Raw genomic sequence first — 18,171 nt, 5'->3', positions numbered from 1 at the left:
AACTCAACAAAACAATGTGAAGCCTGTTTCATATGCCAACATTCCCAAGGCTAAACCAGAACATCCTTTGGGCTCTCAATCAAAACTTCCAGAAGGTTCACGGGAAGTATCTATGCCTCAATCTTCGTCAGTTTATTTATTTACATATCAATCTATGCCTCAATCTTCGTCAGTTTATTTATTTACATATCACGAGCAGTGATAGTAATATTTGTCTTTATTTACATATTTTGTATGCCACTTAATTAATACAAGTCCATTTTGATATTTATACAGTTACAATTCATAATTTTAAGAGTAAAATAGGTTTTCACGAATTCCCGCATCTTATTTAATTTCAATGATAAAAAATTTTCTGAACCGGTGTCTCATTTAGGGGTCTCATCTCATTCACAATTTTCAGTTGTTTATTTAGACTAAAAGATTTTGGTCCCTTGACCTTCTGGAATGTTTTCACGAAATCATTTTCAGCATTTCAAGCTCTCTTTTTTTTTTTAAATATAAAACTAGTTTCTATCTTGAAATTCTCTTTTGTATACTCAAAGCTAAAGTCTAAATTTTTATTCAGGGTGAGGTGCTTAATAGAACATATTACATGTTTTGTGTAATTCTCGTTCATTTTTCATTCTTCGTTGAAAGGTAGAACATTTAATCTTGGATCAATCTTTAATGGGGTTCCTCTTCTAAACAGGGTTGCTTCACTCTGCAGTTGCACTGTGATTGTCCACCGTTTTCTGGTTTCTCTTTGGCTGTGTTCGCTCATCTCTGAAGAAATATGGCTGCCAATTTCTGGACATCATCTCATTAGTATGTTTCATCTCCTCCCCAAGATTCCTTCTTTCTCTCTGTGTGCATCTGTGTTGTAATTTGGTATTCTTGGGGTTATGAACCTTGCAGCAAGCATCTTCTGGACCAGGAAGATGTGGATATGGTGAATACACTTGACAAGGAAAAAGGTATCACACTGGAGGATTTTAAGCTCATTAAGATGCATATGGCCAGTTGTATGATCTCTTTTTCTATGTCTTTCTTCAATTTTTATCATACTTTTTATATATATTCCCCTCATGCCACAACACTGTTTTTGTTTTCTCTAACCTTTTGTTTCTGGCTATTGCTTATGATTATCGTTCTTATACTTGTTGATGTGGTGTCCGATTCTGAATTTCTAGTTGCTGTTGTCATCCTTAGTTTTGAGTGCTAGAATTGGTTTCGAAGGGAATTTCTTTTGATGCTTTTATGTTTTTTTTTTTTCTGCATGTTGTTGTATATACAATGTTCTGAAAGATGTTTATAAAGAATAAATCATTAGGGCTATCGATATTGATATCCTTCGTCAGCTATAGAAGTGTTTGATTTTTGTTCTTTATCTGTGCTGAATTTCTTCTTTTACCTTTCTTGCTTGAGCAGATATTTTGAATTACCTTTCTTGCTTTGCTTTTGAGAAATACAATACATTACTAGTATTTCTATGTTTTAACATAATTTTATAAAAAATAAATAGCAAAATAGATTAGATTGCTGAATTTTCCTTATGTGTAGCAAGTAGATAAATTAGTAACAATTTTAAAATGTTACAAAAAGATAATTTGTAACATTTTTTAATTGTTACAAAAAGACAATTTGTAACATTTTTTAATGGTTACAAAACAAGATTATTGGTAACATTTATTGAAATGTTAGAATATATATAGAGGTAACATTTTTTTTAAATGCTAGAAGATGTATTGGTAACATTTTCCAAGTGTTACAAAAAACTAAATTTGTAACATTTTTCTAATGTTGGTAAAGACACTAATTAGTAACATTTTTAAAATGATACTAAATATACATAAAAATGTTGCTAAAGCCTTTTTGTAACATGTACTATACACAACATGTGTATAAATGTTACCTTTGCAAATGGTAACATTTTTTTAGGTTTTAGCAACATTTTTTAAATGTTATTAAAATTCATATATCTAGTAGTGAGCATTAAGTCCATAGTTTAACAAAATCAAATAAATTAAAGAAATAAAATATTAATGGAAGAGTTGCATGGGTTTGCATATCACATCAAGTGTAACGTCCCATTTAATTATTAAGCGAAATTAAAGGAAAACGTCACACAATATAAGTACAGTAGCGTAGTCCTGGGGTCTTTAACACCACCCCGACAAAACTCGGGCACACCACGATGCCAAAGGAAAGCTGAATACGAATACAACATAGAGTGTAGCGTAGAAATACAGAAAGAGATACATGGGCCACAACCCTAAATAAGACACAAGGAAAACTCCAGCCCAGATGGCTAAGTAGCGGAATCACCCTTCGCTTGTTGACCATGAGAGCCTCGCCCATCTGCTCCCATCAACCAAGTTGATGATCATCGCAAGGAAAACAGCCACATACAACACAACCATGCAACGAAACGGGTAAGCTAGAGCCAACAACATATTCGTCATGCAATCAAATATATTTTCATCATCTCATATCCACATAGCAACCAGACATGTTATGACTCTTCATTCAATACACTACGACTCGACTCGACTCATCCAGATACGTATAACTCGGTCGGATTCAGCGGATGCTTGCACTTGTGGTGGATACCTCTGCTCGACCCTGAGCTGCTCGATCCTGAGCCATGTGTTACCAGTGTTACGATGAATCAAAAATCTCTCCCACCACTAGGTTAGCCCTTAATGAGTTTCAGGCCTCCTGCTACTCCCACCACAAGAGTCAGTCCGCTCTAAGTGAGACTAACTGGCTCCTCGGAGCGTCAGGATGCAACCTTACCTTGAATCCTTACCTAGTTATACTGATGGGGCACCACCATGAACACCCACTAGCAGGGGCCATGGAATTACGTCCCGACCACTGAAGCGCGACCCCGGAGGTCTCACCTAGAGACCCCAAGGAATTACACGCTGACACGGACCAACGTTCATGAATCAGCAATAAGAGAATATTAAATTATATTTTCCAATCCCATGTCAACCCTTGAAGTTTAATCCTCATATCAATCACATCTCAAATCTGTGCCTCTGATCATCACCACCCCAATGAGTCCAGGGCTGCGTCTCACATTAATACCAGGTTCCTTTAGTACCGAACCTCTCATTCATTTCACATGCCAATAACATACCCAAACCATCGTACGCAATTCATGAATCATGCCAAACATACCTCATGCCCCATTATATATACATATATCACTCATCATTCATCATTCATGAATCATGTCACGCACATATAGCAACCCATTAGGCATATATTCATACATCAGTACATGCATCTCATCATAGCAGTCATACCCAAACAAGTCCAAGCACAAGAGAGCAAATATGCAACCCAATACCACGCTGTCTCGCCCAAACCCCTCGCTCAGGCTGAAGGGTCTCGCTCAGGCGAGACAGGCTCGCTCAGGCGAGCCCCCCTTCGCCTAGGCGAGGGCTCAAGGAAAACCAGGGCCTGGGCAACACGTTAAGCGAGATCCCTCTCGCTTGGGCGAGTTGCCTGCTCGCTCAAAAGTTGAGCGAGCCGCCCGGGCGACTTTTCGCGCAAAAAACCTAGGCGAGCTCCCCGTTTCATCTCGCCTAGGCGAGATTGACTCGCTTGGGCGAGATTAACAGGTCTCGCCACTGTTCTTCACTGCACAGCCATGTTTTCCGGCCAAACAACACATGCAAGCTATTCACACGCAACAAAACGAAGGATCTAACCGTACAACCAACTATAAACTCATACACAGACCAAATGATGACTCAACTTGAAACTCTAGCTTCCCGTACCTGGAAAACATAGCGAAGACCTCTACTACGTGACCACGAGCACGGCAGCTCCGAGGATGCGCTATAGGGCTGCGGTGAGAGTGGGACAGGACCAGACAGGTGGGTTAGCCAGGGCTCTTACAACAGATCACGAAAAGGTTACAAAAAGGGAACTAGCACGAACTCGAGAGTCACTTACATGGAGTAACAGAACTTCCCGGCAATGGAACCCTAGCAGAAGATGGGTGGCGGCTGCAACTCAAGGCAAGGGCAACTTTTCTGAAAGTGTAGGGTACCCTAGGTTTAGGGCAGACCTAAGGCTTATATACTATGGGCCGGCCTTTAGGCCCAATATTGTAGGGCAGCCCACTAACTTTTGGGGCAGGAAAAATGGGGCCTTACATCAAGTGTGTATTTTTCAACATTTATTAATTATAACCTAATCTCATCAGAAAAAAAGGCCTATGCATATATATATATATATATATATATATATATATATATATATATATATATATATGGGTGGATCATCGGAAGGCGGAGAGTATAAACATGCAAAATGTTTATACAATAAAACAAAATAAAGACTAGGAAATAAAAGCTTAAAACATAAACTTAGTTAAAGCCCAACCGCGGCAGAGCCAACTGAGAGGGCAGACTGGGTTGAGAAGAGAAAGATTAATTAAAAAAAAAAAAAAAAAATAATACAAAAAAGTTGTATTGATTGAAGGAGAGAGGATCTTACAAGAGGGGGGGAAGAGTTGGAGCTTCTCTCTCTAAAACTCTCTCTCAAAAATTGCACACCTCTACAATAGGTGAGTGATTGAATAAATAGACAAAATTTTACTATTACAACAGTAAGTTACTATTACAACAGTAAAATGAGATTTTCCGCTACAATAACAGTGCCGTATCCGCAGTTCCGCTACAGCAACAGTACCGTATCCGCAGGATTGAATAGTAACCGTATATACCGTATTTTTGAACAGTAAAATACTGTATAATACTTGTTTTGGTTACTCTGAGACTGCCTCTTCTCCAGAGCCTTCTAGGTCCATGCCGAAGCACATGTCTTCGTTCTGGAAATAAGATCCTGATGAAGATGACGAGGATGCTTTGGATGTCTTCTTGGTTTTGCCTTTGGAAGAGCTTCCTTCTGAATCAGTCTGAAGGAGACCAAGGATTTGATGGAGATTCTGTGCTAATGTTTCATCATTAGCTGATGCTGCTATTGCCGCGGCAATCTGGGCTTTCCGGTTGAGAAACTGGCTGGTTTCTGGATCGGCAAGCTTGAGGGCCTTAGGGTTCTTCTTGAACCAAGATGAAACCCCTTGAGCATTTGCATGGGTGGCGTCAAAATTATCCCACCATTTGACGGATAGTTGTTTTCCAAGTACTGGGAGTAACTTGGAGGATTGATCTTTCCGAAATTGGTGTTGCCAGGCGAAAATCCAGGCAAGCGAGAATTTTGAAAAGAAATGGAGTGAAACATGGAAGGGTGTCTCATTTCCAAATCGAGTTTTGAACTGATTAAAACCTTCGAGAACTGGGTCAGGAAGGATTTTTTGGATTGGCCCACATGAGTCCCACCAGTTAGAGAACCATTGGGGAAAAGAATAGCGAACATTCTTTTTGAAATAAATCAACCAAGAATGTTTACCAGTCTTGTTTGAAAGCCAAAAGACATTAGTCCAGGCTGCTTGATAATCCCAGTAGTTGTAACCGATCGGGTCAAAAGGCTGGGAAAATTTCAAAATTTGATTGTTTTTAAAATCCTTGAAAGACAAAAATTTTAAAATTTGGATAGTCGAATGGGTGATATTCTCACTATCCGACTTATCAATATGATGTTTTATCTCAACAGACTTAGAGTCTACCAAGATAAATTCATAAAACCTTTGGGTTTTATTTATATGATTGGGTTTGAACAAAAATCCGGATGGAAAGACTTTTGAACAAACTTTTGAGGGATTCGAATCCCAGAACTCAGGTTCCATTTGAACAGTGGGAAGGAACGAGTCTTTCACATGATAAATGGAGGGTTTTTTCTGAGAAATTGGTTGGGTTTGGGAAACTATTTGTTTTCCCGATTGTCTGGGGTGAAGGGTAACTTTAGACTGGGCTAAAGAAGATATTATGTCCTTCAGATTTTTGGGAAGATCATCAGGTTCTTCTCCGAAGATTTGTTTCCAGCTTTGGCTGGGGAGCTTGGTCAGACCCTGATCTTGGAAGGCAAGAAGAGTGGGGATGGCCATAGCATAATCTGATGGATAGGTTTTCTGGGTGGTTCCAGAGATTATTAGCTGAGTTGAAGGCTCCGCTGGGGATTTCTGAGTTGATGACTCAGCTTGGGTTTGAGACCCAGATTTTTGGGCTGAAAGCCCGGATTGGTCCTTCTTCGAGGAAGGAGATGTTTGGTCAGTGGTTTTGACCTTTGCTTTGCCTTTAGGCTTTAATCTGACTTTTGGTCCCATAATGGGTGTTTTACCTGAAAATTTCCCTGAAGGTACTCTCGGGTAAGAAAATCAGGAAGAGAATTTGAAGTGCCTTTGATAAATTCAATTTCAAAATCAAAAACACTTAGGATTGCTTGCCATCGGGCAAAAATTTGTTTTGAAGCTAAATTTTTAACATCTTTTAATAAAATGTCTTTAGCAGATTTGCAATCAACTCTGATTAAAAACTTTTGATTGAGTAAATCAGATTGAAATTTTGAAATACATAGGACAATGGCCAGAACTTCTTTTTTGATAGTTGAGTAGTTCTGTTGTGCCTTGTTCCAATGTTTTGATGTAAAAGCGATGCAATTTTCAGAATTATGCAGACGCTGTTTGAGAATGCCACCATAACCTATGTCTGAGGCATCAGTTTCGACAATTTTTGGGAGGTTTGGATTGGGAAGATAAAGACAGGGAAGGTCTTTAACTTGGATTTTGATTTGTCTGATGATGTTGGTATGGACATCAGTCCATGGAGGAGGATTTTTCTTAAGCCTATCATGGAGAGGCTTAATGACATTGTTGAGCTGAGGGAAGAAGTCAGCCACATAGTTTAAGCAACCCAGAAACCTCTGGAGTTGAGTTTTGTCAAGGATTTGATTGGGGAATTTGTCAGCAAATTCGATGACCCGATTGATAGGTTCAATAGTTCCTTGATGAATGTTGTGACCAAGGAAACGAATCTTGGTTTGAAATAGATTGATTTTAGTCTTTGAAATGGCAAGTCCATTTCTTTGGACGGTTTTGAGAAAAATCTCAAGATGTTTGAAATGTTGATCTAGCGATTGAGAGTAGATGAGGACATCATCAATATAGACAATGCAAAAATTGGAGTAGGGATTGAAGATGTCGTTCATGATTTTTTGAAATTCGGATGGCGCGTTTTTGAGCCCAAAAGGCATGACGGTCCATTCGAATTGACCAAACGGGACAGTGAACGCCGTTTTATAACGATCACTGGGATTAATCTGAATTTGCCAGAAACCAGATTTCATGTCAAACTTGGAAAAGATCTTTGCAGAATGGAGTCGTCCAAGAAGATCTTTTTTGTTTGGGATTGGATATCGAATCCATTGGAGAGCTTGGTTAAGTGGTTTGTAATTAATGACGAGGCGAGGAGATCCTCGTTCGATTTCAGAAGCCTTGTTAACATAAAATGCTGCACAAGACCAAGGGCTTTTAGATTTTTGGATTAATCCCTTTGCCAGAAGGTCATTAATCTCAGATTGACAGTGTTTGACGAGTTCAAGACTCATCTGGATTGGACGGGCTTTGGTTGGGATAAGCCTATCGTTGAAATCCTTTTCATAAGGGAGATCAACCATATGCTTCTTTCTTTCCCAGAAAGCGTTAGGGAGCTCAGAACAAACTGTGTTCTGAATTCGAGAATGAAGATTAGAAATCTTCGTTTGGATGGAAGATTTTGCTAAATGGCTCTTGATTGTCTCAAAAGAAAGATCATCTTTTAAGAAGTTGATTTGTTTCTGTTTGGCCTCTATGGGATTGAGGCTTCGATGAATTGGATTGTTCAAGAATTTGAACAGGATGGTTTTACCCAAATACTGGGTAGAGATACCTTGATTGGTAATGGTGATTGGAAAAATAGTTTTGATGAATGGAGTTCCTAGGATAACTTCATTCGAAAGATTTTTGACCAAGAGGAATGGGGTTTCAACCCGGAGACCATCATTCTTTATTATGGCCGAGGGGAGTTTGTACTGAATCTTCAGGCGTGATCCATCAGCCGTTCGAAGTTTTTCAGAAGATTTATGGAAGTATTTCGTCGGTACGAGTCCTTCGAGAATACAATTGGAGTCAGCACCAGTATCGAAAAGTGCGACAGTTTGGAGGGAAAAACTTCCGATTTGAATATGGATTGGAATGTAGAATTTTTGGATTGTGCAACGGTTGATAAGCGCTGCAAACAGATTAACAGGTTCAGAATCACTACTAGGATTGGAACTAGTAGTTTTGATATGATCATTATCAGTAGTATGATCAGAGAGGATTTCGGTGATTTGGGTAGTTACATTTTGATGTAATTGTTGCTGATTTTTGAGGTTTCGAACTTCATCTTTTAAATGATGAATTTCAGTTTGAAGATCTTGGATCGTTACAGGCTTGGCTGTAGATTTTTCTAAACGTCTTAGAGTTTGGGTAAGGTCAAACTTATTACTAACGAACCTATTACTTGAATTAGGCTTGCTAGGATCAGATCTTTTAAGAATCATCTTAAGTTTATCAAGATACTCTTCCAGGTCATGAGGATCTTGAATGGATTTGATTGTATCGATAAGTAGATTTTGTTCATCATTATGAAGAACATTGATTGTAGGAGAGTCGGAACTCTCATCAGAGGATGATGAAAGATCATCATCAGCTTGGATTTCTCCAGAAGATTCATCGCAATCTTCTTCAGAGAGATTATAACAGAGTTGCAGAAGTTCCTCTGTTTTTGACTTTTCGAGATTGAGTTCTTCAATGGAAGAGACGATACGACAATGTTTGGCAAGATGACCTTGCCGACCACATTTGAAACAAGTCCTATTTTCTTTAGACTTGTCAAAGGATTGGTTGGAGATATGCGTAGACTTTGATTTCGAGGGTCTAGCAGATCTGGATTGAGTTTGGCGGTTACTAGATCGTTTAGTTCTAGTCCGGGATTGTTGGCCAGACCTATGAGGTTTAACCGGATGATTATCCTGGGTTCTGGACCTATGGAACCTCTGGGTTTTTCTGGATTTAGTCCTAGATCCAGAAGGTTTGTCTGAACAAGGAAGTCCAAATTGTTGGCAAAAACTACCTAGATCCTTACGGTTCTGGGCTTTTTCTCTGGCCAATTGGTTTTGGATCTTCTCGTCTTGGCAAATCTTAAAACCTACCTTTTGGATGTAAGCTATGAGCTGGCCATAACTAAGCTGATTGTAAGGGATTTCGCCATTAAACTGGGTTCGAATCTTTTCCCTAACTTTGTCTCCTAAAGATTTAGGAAGTCCTGCTAGGAAGGTTTCTTTCCAGAAAGGTTGTTGGCAATCATCTCGGGTGAAAACTCTAGTGAGGAAGGTATCTTTGTAATACCTAAAGCCACCTAAGGTTTTACACCTAAGTTTGGATAGGAGGTCACCTGAACGATCTCGCCAGATATTAGGATCTCCTATGAAATGTTGAACGATTGACATGATGAGAGTGTTGACGGCATCAGGAGCAGGTTCGCCCCTGTTAGTGATGATATTTCCGTCAGCATCGGTTTTGACCGCATTGAGAATTTGGTCTTTTTGTTCATCAGAGAGGTAGCTATCCCACCACCCCTTAAGTTGACCTGAGAAGCCTGAGGTCAAGATTTCGACAATGGTTTGGTCAGAGCTATCCAAGGAGGCTTGGTAGGCAGTTGAGACCATAGTCATGTGTTGAAGGGTGTTGAGTATGTTATACTCGGATTGACCATCTATGTTCCATTCATAGATGTTGTTTGCACTGAATGATCGGAAACTTTGACCATTCTTTTCTTCCAGTAACAAGTCTGGAGCTGTAGCACGATTGTAGTAGAGTTTGGAAGGCTGCTTCCAATTAGCTGCCTTGTTGATTACAGGATTAAGACTCAGAACAGATTTAGAATCAGAATTAGGTTGGCTTTCCGCATCTGAACCTACGGAAGATGTTCCTAATTTGTTAATCCTAAGATTTTGTTCTTTTTGAGAAGTACTCCGAGTAACTGGTCTAGTACTACTGCCAGGTGGAGTGTCTTCGATTACAGGAGGAAGTCTAGATTCTGTTCTAGAACTGATGGATTCTCCTATAGATTTTTTCCAGTCAAGGTGAACAAGTCTAAGTTTCTGCCTAGTTTGTTCAGTTAGATTGGAAGGTTTAAATAAAGGTTTAACCTGAGTTTGAGCTAAGGGATCAGATTCAGAGGAGTCCTTAGTTTTAGTTTCAGGGATAGGTTTGACTTCACTAAGCTTTTCTCCTATGGTCTGGAGATATTGGTTAGTGTAGTTGTTTTGTTCCATAAGGGCCTTGATGTCTTGGGCGCCTACGGTGTCATCAGATTTGTATTTGAAAGGAGATGCAAGATATTTATCTCCTAAACCTGGGATGAAAAAACTACTGGAAGGAGGGAGTCTAGACTTAACTAACTCACCATTTTTCCTATGCCAGACAGTGATTGTGTTGATCTCAGAATCCTGAGAGATTGTAATGTTCCAAGGAGGTTCAATATTATTTGTTAACAAATAAACATTAAACCAATCAAAGAAACAGACATGACATTGGACGTCTTTAAGGAATTTGTAGAAAAGTTCTACGATTTTAGTTTTTTGACCCTTAAAATTTTCAACGAACCAATTTCTCTGAGCTGTCCATTCCTCAGAAAAGAATTCACGTTGAAGGGTAGGCTTGTCTATGGTGTACCTATTCATGATAACCATATTGCATTTCAGATTGGGTTGGAGAGTGAATTTCTGTTTTAGGTTCATCCTCCAGATTGGAATAGATGGTTCGAGGGATTTGAGAAACAGTTTCAATCCCAGCGAGACGAACAGATGAAGGGACATAAGAGAAAGATCTTCTAGCCGTCCTAAAGTTTGCAGATCTAACAGAGTTGGATCCTAATGACCTAGTGGTTGTAAAGGAACTACTCCTATTAAAGGTTATAGTAACTTCACCAGCTGGGTCTTGATTGATTTCCCTAATCTCAGGGGTTGGTCTAGGAGCGGATGTAACTGATTTGGTCACAGTCCAGGATTCAGGAAGGGATACTTCATCCCAACTGACGGAAGTGGGAACCACTACGTTAGCCTTACTAAAGTCAGTAAGAAAAAGGGTGGTTGAACCTATTTCCGGAGATTTGTAAACTTTGGAACTAATAGAATTCATGACCTTATATTGAATTCTATAGATCAAGGCTAAGGGGATTGATCCAGGTTTCATTTGGAGACCCTTAGTTTGGATTTGGAGATAGAGTGCATCTCGGATGTTTCTATCTTTAAGACTAATAGTCCGATTGGGAAAACAATTGAAAAAGATTGGTCCTTTAGCTAAGGATGATTCTATGGTGCCTATGAGGGATTGATCGAATCTGTAGTGACGGATATCCCTAAGACAGCATAAGATAGAGGAATCTAAACCTTCTATTCCTAGAGGTTTTATAGCTACTTGAATACAGCCTATGTGGAGATAGTTGTATTTTTTGGCTTGATTCCTAAGGGTTTGTTCATCTAAAAGATGGAACTCTTCTTCCTCAGAAGTAAGAGGGATTTGTTTTTCAGTTGTTTTGATGATGTAATCGGCTTGTTTAAACCAACTACCATCGAGTTTGTAAATCTCATTGTTTGAGATTTTTGGGAGCTGCCAATCGTCAAGCTCCTGATTGTGGTTTTCGAAGCAAAATTCTTCATCGAAAACGTTTGAGGTAGATCTGGGTTGGTGCTCTTGGAGCGATGAGGATCCCGGTTGGGATGATTTGAAAGAAAGCTTAGAGAGGAGGGAGTTCAACATGATGAGAAGGGAGTAGAAGGGTAAAGAAGAGAGGGAGAGAAGAGCAGAGGAGAGTGAGTGCAAACAATTAATTTAAAATCCTAGTATCATCGCCTTCATCTAGTTCAGTAGCAGGATATGGACAAATATAACATGCATATTCAACAAAAGACTATCAAATAATAGTATTCATAGCTATTAATAGAATACATGGGGATTTTGTTGAGTTTTATAATTTTTTGTTTTGTTTTTAATTAACCGACTAACTAATCATTTGACCTTCGTGTAAGCACCAACTGCGAGCCAAGGGGATCTTTCGACCCCAAGTGCCGAGGCACTCCTCTAGAATATACCTCAAAACTATATGCCCACTACAAGCAATATAGTCTAAGATACGCGCAGTGTTTGATGTATCCAGTCAAACTTTCAGCTAGCAAAATTAATTTTGATTTTAACAAAATTTAAACTTTACAACATTACCTTAGTCCAGAGTTCAAGTTCATCTGTCTTTACTTCGGTCTCAGGTGTCCCACAGTGTCGACTTACTGCCCCTTGGGCCTTACCGCGTCACATCTAGGGCCCATATATACCACCTCGCAAAGACAACTGTTCCGGTTCTAGCTAAGGTGTGGCACAAGTGAATTTACAGTTTTAACAGAAAGCTTTTAACATAAATCATGGAATAAAGAGCTTTTAATTTCCTTAGGATGGGAGTAGACAACTGTCTTAATATACTAGTAAGTACGCATGAGTAAGATCCTTCTAAGAAAGACCCCCGGAGCATACGTAAGTGTAGTCTATCAAGAACAGCCTCCTCTTGCCCATTTTCCAGAAACTATAGGCTCTCGTCCGCATGATTCTGGTAAATTAAATGACATATTTTTTGTTCCCCAGTACTCAATATAGCAGAATAATATTACATAAGAGTCTAATATTGACGAAACATGTTAGATCCAGCCATATAATCCTACTTCCCCATCAGCCATATTTGCAAATTTTTTTATGAAACGGATTACACAATCCGTCTCATTATACTCTGAAACGGATTGTGTAATCCGTTTTAAATGTTCGTTGTGGGATGCTCTAAGTTGTTAATTTAAGAGAGGATTCTTTTTCACAAATTTTTGAAATGGATTTGATATGGAAAGTGTATGCCGTTTCCGAATCCTTTTGAGAAATATATGAAATGGAAACTGTATTGAATGTTGATACATGTATGTTGTGTTATTGGTGAATTTTTAATCTGAGTGAATTTATACGGGTGAATTTTGTAATCTAAATTATGCAATCAGTTATAACCTAAATTATGCAATCAGATATGAATATGAGCATTTTCCAATTTTAATACATGTTGCATTCAGTGTTTTTCTCTTATGTGATTCGTCTTTCATTCTTTATGCATTTCTTTTAATTGCATTTATTTTTAATATTCTTATGTGAGTAATTTACGTATTAAAATACTTTATTTTTATTGTAGTTCATCATGGAAGATCATGAATTTAGTTATTTGAGTTTTTTGGATTCTCAAGCGGATTCTCAAGTAAATTGTAGTCTCATGTCAGACTTTTCTGATTTTGTTCATGATATCTGCGAACAAGATTATACATCTCATTTTACAACCGATGATATTTTCCCAACACGTGAAGATTTGATTAAGTGGGTTAGAGGGGTTGCTTATAATCTTGGATTTGTTGTCATTATTTTAAGATCAGATAAATATAATGGACAACCAGGAAGAAAAACCCATGTATTATTAGGTTGTGAAAGAGGTGGAAAATATAGAAAATACAAGTCTGATGCAGAACCGAGTCTATCTGGGACAAGAAAATGTGATTGTCCATTTAGATTGAGAGGGAGACCCATCTCTCAAGGGGAGGGATGGGTGTTGAACGTAAAATGTGGTTACCATAATCACGATGTGTCATGTACTCTAGTTGGTCACCCCTATGCTGGTAGGTTGAAGTCTACTGAACACTCATTGCTTGTTGATATGACTAAAAGTCAAGTCAAACCTGCAAATATACTTCTCACCCTGAAAGAAAAAGATGAGTTTAATGTTACAACCATGAAGCAAGTGTATAATGCAAGATATAGGTACAAACGTTCAATAAGAGGTTCTAGAACTGAGTTACAACAGTTAATGTTGATGTTGGAACGTGATCACTACATCCATTTTAGTAGATGTGTTGATGAATCAGATGTGGTTAGCGATTTGTTCTGGACCCATCCTGATGCTGTCAAGTTGTTAAATTCATTCAATATTGTGTTCTTAATGGATAGTACCTATAAAACCAACAAATATCGGTTGCCATTACTTGAGATTGTTGGTGTGACCTCAACAGGATTAACTTTCTCAGCCGCTTTTGCATTTTTATCTAGTGAGAAGCAAAATAACTTCATTTGGGCTCTTGAAAGGCTAAGAGGTCTGTTTATGACGTCCGAGGGTGGTCCACAAGTCATTGTAACTGATAGGGATCTTGCTCTAATGAATGCTGTTGGCATGGTGTTCCCTCAGTGTTATCATCTTCTATGCCGTTTCCACATTCAAAAAAATGTGCAGGCAAAGTGCAAAATGTTAGTAAATTCTGTTGACGCATGGGATGTTGTACTTCAAGCCTGGGAGAATGTCATGGACTGTGAAGATGAATTAAAGTTCAACGAGTGTGTTCATCGTCTTCAGCTTGTTTGCCAGCCATGGCCTGTATTCTTTGAATATGTTAACGACTCGTGGATCATTCCTTATAAGAAATTCTTTGTGAAGGCATGGACGAACAAAGTTATGCATTTGGGGAATACAACATCAAACAGGTATGTTTGTATTTTGCTATTAATTAATTTTTTTTTATTAATGGTTTATATGATTTCCTTGTATAAATTGTACTAGGGTTGAGTCTGCTCACTGGAGTCTGAAGAAAGTTCTTGGAAGTAGTATGGGAGACCTTTGTTCGTGTTGGGATGGAATTCACAACGTTATTATCTTGCAACACAACGAAATTAAGGCGTCTTTTGAAAGAAGTATAAATCTGATCAGTGACTCTTACAAGGCATTGAGTTATAGAAGATTAGTGGGTAATATTTCTAGATGTGCCTTAGAACTCCTTGCTCCAGAGTTGGAAAGAGTAAAGAAGATTGGATTCGATAGTAGTCGTTGTGGCTGCATTCTCAGACAAACTTATGGTCTACCATGTGCGTGTGAATTAGCACGATATGATCCTGGGATTATTCCTCTCCAAGAAATTCATGTCATGTGGACTAGGTTGAGCTTCTCCAATGTCTCGTCTTCACAATCTGAAGGGCAATTATCTATTCAGAGGGAGGTTGATCTACTGCTTAATCTTTTCAAAGAAGTTGATATTGCAGGAAAAGTGACCATAAAACATAAATTACTTGACATAGTTAGCCCTTGCATGACATCGATGTTACCACCACCGAGTAAAGTTAAGACGAAAGGTGCAGCTAAGAGTCATAGATCAAAGAAGTCAACCAAACGTGATCCCTCCTATTTTGAGCATGTGGACGCCTTCATAGAGTCCTCAAGACAAGACACATTTGTTGCAAAAACAGAAAACAAGGCGAAGAGCAAACGTGTAATTGAAGAGAAAGTAATACCCATGCTAGAACAGTTCAATCCTGTTTTTCATCCATATATACTCGATGTTGTCGATGTTGTGGCGGACGGTCATTGTGGATATAGATGCATTGCTGCATTGTTGGGTATGGGTGAGGAGTCGTGGCCTCTAATTAGACATGATCTATACAAAGAACTTAGCCAATGGCGAGATGAATATGCAACGTTAGTTGGAGGCTATGATCGTCTGGAAGAACTGAGAAAGTCTTTGCTAGTTCAATCACCATCAGGGGTACAACTTCTATACACCACTGTTCAAATTTATGTATTACAAGTTTTTTATGATTTTGTTTTATTATAATCTAATTAATTATATACAGGCTAATCGAGACAAGTGGATGACTATACCAGACATGGGGTATGCGATTGCTAATCGGTATAATGTAATTCTCGTGTGCTTGTCATCAGTTCAGAATTTGACTATATTCCCACTTCGTACATCCCCACCTACTTCGCAAAGTCAACATCGACTAATTTGTATCGGACATGTTTACAATTCTCATTTTGTTCAGGTATATATGTTTATATATATATATATATATATGTATATTATTTTTATAAATAACTTTATTTCTCTATTGACTAATTGCGTATTTACAGGTTCGTCTACAAGAAGGCTGTCCATTACCGACAGTGGATATCATATCATCTAGCAATTGTTACCCAAAGGCAAAAGGGTGGGCATCATTTTATAGAGATAGGATGCAAGCATTCCTAGATTTACACATAGTGGATCGTAGTTATGTAGATCTTATGGAAGACTGATATTTGTTGATTGTATTTAAGTATTTCACTGTTGTAGTTTGTAATTATTTTACCAATATATAAAATTCTAACTCCTTTGGCCAAGGGACGGATATATTTTGGCCTCATTGCTAACATTAAATAACTTATGAGTGCGATCCCAGGCAACTGTGCCCTCAGTAACATCTCTGCAGTCTATCATTCGCTGAAGACCACCTACAATGCGTTTCACGAGACCCTGTCATAATAACAAATTAATGTCAAATATTAATAGTTACTAATAATATTAACAAGTAAATGTGTGACATACCAATAAACCACTGGAAGATGATGACGGTGACGTCCTCTGAATTGTTATGTCATCTGGCAAATTCCGACGAAGTCGGGGCACAAGCACAAGGCTGGGTCGGTCGGCCTCAGCTCCACGTAAAATGTATGGATGGGAGACTCTCCTAAACCACTGCAAATATCCATCCGAACATGAAAAGGGAGCTGGTGCTTGGACCACTTGATGTACAACAAACTGCTCGTGCTTTTTCCACCGATCATCAATAGCCTCAAAGTCCATCATGGGAACCGAACTAGGCGGTCGTGGAATAGGCTGGATGAACCCAAATTGTCGCAACACACGCTCAGGCAAATGACGTTGTACGACGGTCCCAACCCTCAGGAAGCCAGAAAACATGCTATGTGTTACCAGTTGTCGTGCAGCTCTGTGTGCTACATATGGGTTCCAAATCATCCCATCATATGTCAAGCCATCCAACTGGACTCTAACATCAGCTATAGCGGAAATGGCGCGTCCAGTGACATAACGTAGAGCACGGGGTTCGGTCTCCACATATGTATCCCGTACTTGCTTCCTTCCCAATGTAGGGAAGTGCTCGTATATCCAAGCCTGTATCAAATAATATTTCATTTAACCATTATCATATAAAACTAAAAACAAGTGAAATAAAGAATAAAATGTTATATAAATGGGTACCTGCAGAAGAGGTAGATATCCAGCTAATTGCTTTGTATTTGCAAAGCTGGCATCTCCTAGCTGCTCATATAAGTGGACAAGAGCAGCAACTCCCCAACCATATGTACGACATGTGGAAAGATCTCTAAATAGGTCCAGATAATGTGTACGAACATACGTGGCGCTTTTGTTAGCAAATATGGTGCATCCTACAAGGTGCAAAAGATATGCACGTGCAGCAAACTCCCATAGCTCGTTTTCACAACAGCTGTGATACAAGTCTCTCAACCAGCTCAGTCGGACCTATGCACCCCGACTTTGATTCAGCTCCACACATGCCATGGCCCGGTCAACACCGAGAAGTGTCGTCAAAATCTGAACAGAATCTTCATATTCCAGATTTTCAGTGGAGCAAAAGTTTCCACTAATGGAAAGATGGAGAAGTGACGATACGTCATCCAAAGTGATGGTCATCTCCCCAATGGGTAAATGAAAACTGTTAGTCTCGGGATGCCATCTCTCCACGAAACCCAATACTAACCCAAGGTCCATATATTCATATAATATGTCGCACAAAGGCGATAATCCCGAAGCTAACACAAAAGGTGCAACAGCAGGGTGAGGACGTCCTAATTTCTTAACTTTTTTAATATGGGAGACCACTTTCACAACTCGATCCTATCACAAGAAACAAACAACAATAAAAATACTTAACAACAACAAAAAATTAAACCTATATAAAAACTTCTTACTCACCTGGCCATCCCATATCATGCGTGCAACATGATCCTGGTACTGCGTCAATAAAGATGTATCATACGGCCCACCAGGAAATCCTCCACCATCGTTATCAATGACCTGCTCGTCCTCCCGAGGAACGTCAGGAACCTCATTCTCAACAATGTCATCCTCAACAAGATTAGCCTCATGCTGACCCCTTCTACGAGCCGATGCTGTCGGTCTCTTTCGTGCCGCACCCTGTCTAGAACTCTCAGGTGCATCATTTGAACCACGTCTAGATATATTTCCTCTGGTCCTAACCATATCTGTAATAAAATTAAATACAAGTTAATACATAATAAATAAAAAGGGGAAACGGATCTCACATTCGTT

At 39.0% G+C, this 18,171-nt stretch overlaps 1 protein-coding gene across 1 annotated transcript; it reads left to right on the top strand.

The window, feature by feature from the left end:
• The first annotated feature begins 49 nt into the window (after positions 1-49).
• Positions 50-16,222, top strand: LOC114181823 (uncharacterized). Its single transcript, XM_028068400.2, has 6 exons — positions 50-807; positions 917-1,004; positions 13,200-14,530; positions 14,607-15,582; positions 15,671-15,862; positions 15,951-16,222. Exons 3-6 carry the CDS (start codon positions 13,206-13,208, stop codon positions 16,113-16,115), a joined length of 2,658 nt encoding a protein of 885 aa, XP_027924201.1. The 5' UTR covers positions 50-807; positions 917-1,004; positions 13,200-13,205; the 3' UTR covers positions 16,116-16,222.
• Positions 16,223-18,171: the final 1,949 nt, after the last annotated feature.

The sequence above is a fragment of the Vigna unguiculata genome, chromosome 4 (assembly GCF_037176805.1).
Source record: "Vigna unguiculata cultivar grain cowpea cultivar isolate G323 ecotype 2 chromosome 4, ASM3717680v1, whole genome shotgun sequence".
In the NCBI taxonomy this organism is placed as follows: Eukaryota; Viridiplantae; Streptophyta; class Magnoliopsida; order Fabales; family Fabaceae; genus Vigna; species Vigna unguiculata.
Note: the sequence above shows the minus strand (reverse complement) of the source record. Positions and strands in the feature narration are given on the sequence as shown.